This window comes from Scomber japonicus, chromosome 7 (genome assembly GCF_027409825.1).
Source record: "Scomber japonicus isolate fScoJap1 chromosome 7, fScoJap1.pri, whole genome shotgun sequence".
Taxonomy (NCBI): Eukaryota; Metazoa; Chordata; class Actinopteri; order Scombriformes; family Scombridae; genus Scomber; species Scomber japonicus.
The window spans coordinates 33,242,636-33,246,850 of record NC_070584.1 but is presented as its reverse complement, the minus strand read 5'-3'; the positions used below and the strand labels follow the sequence as shown (position 1 = coordinate 33,246,850).

The following is a 4,215-nucleotide window of genomic DNA, read 5'->3' as shown; positions in this document are numbered from 1 at the left end:
TATGTGATGATAAAGCAGGGTATGCTAGGTATATTTAGATATTTTCTCTCTTTACAGTTAATATTGTGTTAATGCTGTAAAGAGTATTCAGACGCTCTGGTGTGATTTTGCACTTTAAATAAACTTTGACTTTAGACTGAGACTGTGGTTTATTTACTGGTGCGTCTCCCTCGGGTGAAACACACGTGGATAAATAAATAAATAAATAAATGAATAAATAAATAAACTCCTTCTTTCTAACATCGACTGGCAGAGCAGAATCTTTACACCTTTACATATCAAACACCGACTGACTACAGATTCGCTCCAATCTGCTCAGATCAGAATCAGAATCAGCTCAACAGTCGTCATGGACATCGTCATGGGCGTCGTCATGGGCGTCGTCATGGGCGTCGTCATGGGCGTCATCATGTGTGTCTCTGACTTAAATGTGATGATTTCTCATAAATAATGAAACTGCTCATAGTTTGATTGACAGGTCTGCTGTTAGAGTCTTTATTGCTTTTTCTGTTTGTATGTATTTTTGGATAAAAGCAACAAAACCACTTATTAAAAAATGTGTGTGTGTGTGTGTGTGTGTGTGTGTTACTGTGTGTTTGTGTGTGTGTTACTGTGTTACTGTGTGTGAGTGTGTGTGTTACTGTGTGTGTTACTGTGTGTGTGTGTGTTACTGTGTTTGTGTGGTGTGTATGTTACTGTGTTTGCATGTGTGTGTTACTGTGTTACTGTGTGTGTGTGTGTGTGTGTGTGGTTACTATTTGTGTGTGTTACTGTGTGTGTGTGTGTGTGTGTGTTACTGTGTGTGTGTGAGTGTGTGTGTGTGGGCGCTGTGTGAGTGACAGCTGGGTGAGTTTCATTATTTCCTGAGCAGGAAATGAGATGTAGTGTGTGTGTGTGTCAGCTGAGCACACACACACACACACACACACACACACACACACACACACACACACACACACACACACCTTTAACAAGCACCTCCACACTCTTGATATAATAACAGTAGATATTTCATCCGTCCTGTCGTCTTCCTCTCTCCTCTCCTTCTCGTCTCCTCTCCTCTCTCCTCTCCTTCTCGTCTCCTCTCCTCTCTCCTCTCCTTCTCGTCTCCTCTCCTCTCTCCTCTCCTTCTCGTCTCTGTCACTGATCAATTTCTATCTCGTCTTTTCTGATCTCGACTTCGACTCGCTGACTTTCCTTCAGCGTCGCCATCAATCAACATCGCTGCTCATCTTCTCCTCCGTCTCTGCTTTACATTCGGAGGATGGAGGGCTGCTGGATTTTGGGGTTTTTTTTTTGTGTGAGCTTGTCTTACATGCTGTCAACCGTATTCGACAAAAATCCCGTCAGAGCGCATTTCATCTGTCACACACACACACACACACACACACACACACAGAGTAACACACACACAGTAACACACACACACACACACACACACACACACACACACACACACACACACACAGGAAGCTGGAGTTGTGTGTCTTTGTGTGTGTGTGTTAGTGTGTGAAGCTAGAGCTGTGTGTGTGTGTGTGTGTGTGTGTGTGTGTGTGTGTGTGTGTGTGTGTTACTGTGTGTGTGTGTGTGTGTGTGTGTGTGTGTGTGTGTGTGTGTGTTACTGTGTGTGTGTGTGTGTGTGTGTGTGTGTGTGTTACTGTGTGTGTGTGTGTCACTGTGTATGTGTGTGTGTGTGTGTGTGTGTGTCACTGTGTATGTGTGTGTGTGTGTGTGTGTGTGTGTCACTGTGTATGTGTGTGTGTGTGTGTGTGTGTGTGTGTGTTACTGTGTGTGTGTGTGTGTGTGTGTCACTGTGTGTGTGTGTGTCACTGTGTGTGTGTGTGTGTGTCACTGTGTGTGTGTGTGTGTGTTACTGTGTGTGTGTGTGTGTGTGTGTGTGTGTGTGTCACTGTGTCTGTGTGTGTGTCTGTGTGTGTGTGTGTGTATGTGTGTGTGTGTGTGTGTGTGTGTGTGCTTAGCCTCAGAGGCATCTCAACTCTTATCTTACAGCTTGTGACACTAATGATCATTTTTCATTTCAGTTTAATCTCTTAATTATTTAATCTTTTAATACTTTTAAATTCCTAAAAACTGAAGTTAATTCTCTGATCTCAGTTTCCCAGAGCTACAAAATGATGATTTTAAATGTCCCTGTAGTTTCTAATGATTAATAATGATGCAAATATAGTAGTTCATTATAGTTTTTTAGTATTTTTGACTTGATGAATGAAATTGTAGTGAAGACATAATGAACATATTCCTACTGTTATGACATCACAGTATTTAAAACACTCATTCTCATTCATTGTACTTTTCTAAAGCTAATTTTATTTTATTTGAAGTGACGTCAAACTTCAGTTACCCAAATACACTACAATTGAGTGGACTGAGTTGAGTTGCATTTTGGGTAATGTAGGCGCTGTTTCGACACAGAAAATGTCATTTAAGTTATTCACACCACTGTCCAGTTGGTGGCGCCTGCACATATCATTACATTTGATCGATTATCTAGTCTCATCATGTCTTTAGTCTCACATGCATGAACTCGTTGTCTAGGCAACGAGGTTAACTTGCACTTTATTAGGTCATGTGTTTGTCGAGACATTACATATTACTTTTATATATTGCACTTTATAATCAATCCTTATCTATTATTGGCTTTAGTTTTACTCCATCCATCCATCTACCTATCGTTCTATCTATCGTTCTATCCATCCATCCATCTATCCATCTATCCATCCATCCATCCATCCATCTATCTATCCATCTATCCATCGTTCTATCCATCCATCTATCCATCGTTCTATCCATCCATCTATCCATCGTTCTATCCATCCATCCATCCATCCATCCATCCATCCATCCATCCATCCATCCATCCATCTATCGTTCTATCCATCCATCCATCTATCTATCGTTCTATCCATCCATCCATCCATCCATCCATCCATGATTCGATGAATGTTCAAAACTGGACTGAGCATATCTCACATCTTCAAAACAGAAAGACTGGATGCTTTGCAGTGAGTGGCAATTATTTAACAGATTGTGACAGTCTGATTCTTCTATTACAGTTTTAGCATGTTTAACCTCTCCATCATGAGTTTAACGGTGATGTGACTCATCTAAAATGATTGAGTGTGTATCCTTCAGGGAAATATGAATATATAAATGTAGACATGGATCCAACAGACTGATCTGAGCTTGTTATTATTGTTTGTACCAATCAGTTAAACAACTTCTAACTCACCGAAGACCAGAAGACATAATTATGTTGTTGTAGCTCTAAAAGCTGAAAGGTATATTTCCTTTTAATTTCCCAGAAGACACTTCACTCTGCTCCCCTGACTGCTGCCACTGATTGGATATGACTGAGAAAACATCTGAAACTTTATTAACCCTCCTGTTGTCCTCGAGTCAAGGAAGGAAGGGAGGAAGAAAGAGAGGAAAGAAGGAAGGAAGGAAGGATGGAAAGAAGGAAAGGAGGGAGGGAGGGAAGGCAGGAAGGAAAGGAGGAAGGAAGGAAGGAAAGGAGGAAGAAAGGGGGAATGTAAGGGGGAGGAAAGAAGGAAGAGAGAAAGGAGAGAAGGATGGAAGGAAAGGAGGGAGGAAGGAAGAGAGGAAGGAACGAAAGGAAAGGAGGGAGGGGAGGGAGGAAGGAAGGAAGAAAGGAAGGAAAGGGAGGAAGGAAGGAGGGAGGGATGGAGGGAGGGAGGGAGAAAGGAAAAGAGGAAGGGAGGAAGAAAGGAGAAATGAAGGAGGGAAGGAAAGAAGAAGGGAGGGAGGAAGGAGGGAAGGAAGGAAGGAGGGAGGGAGGGAAGGCAGGAAGGAAAGGAGGGAGGAAGGAAGAGAGGAAGGGAGGAAGAAAAGGGGAATGTAGGGGGGAGGAAAGAAGACGGGAGGGAGGAAGGAAGGAAGAAAAGGAGGAAGAAGGAAGGTACAGTAGGAGGGAGGGAGGAGGGAAGGCAGGAAGGCAAGGAGGGAAGGATGGAAAGAAGGAAAGGAGGGAGGGGAGGGAGGAGGGAGGGAGGGAGTGAGGGAGGGAGGGAGTGAGGGAGGGAGTCAGGGAGGGAGGGAGGGAGGAAGAAAGGGGGAATGAAGGAGGGAAGGAAAGAAGAAGGGAGGGAGGGAGGAAGGAAGGAAGGAAAGGAGGAAGAAGGAAAAAGGAAGGTAGGAGGGAGGGAGGAAGAAGGAAGGGAGGAGGGAGGGAGGAGG

The 4,215-nt window shown here is 43.5% G+C and overlaps 1 protein-coding gene across 1 annotated transcript in view; it reads left to right on the top strand.

Annotated features, from left to right (window-relative positions):
- Positions 1–349: 349 nt before the first annotated feature.
- Positions 350–4,215, top strand: part of mast2 (microtubule associated serine/threonine kinase 2) — a 65,410-nt gene continuing 61,544 nt past the window's right edge. Inside the window, 1 exon segment of the mRNA XM_053323078.1 lies at positions 350–411. Within this exon segment, the coding sequence (XP_053179053.1) occupies positions 350–411 (62 nt within the window).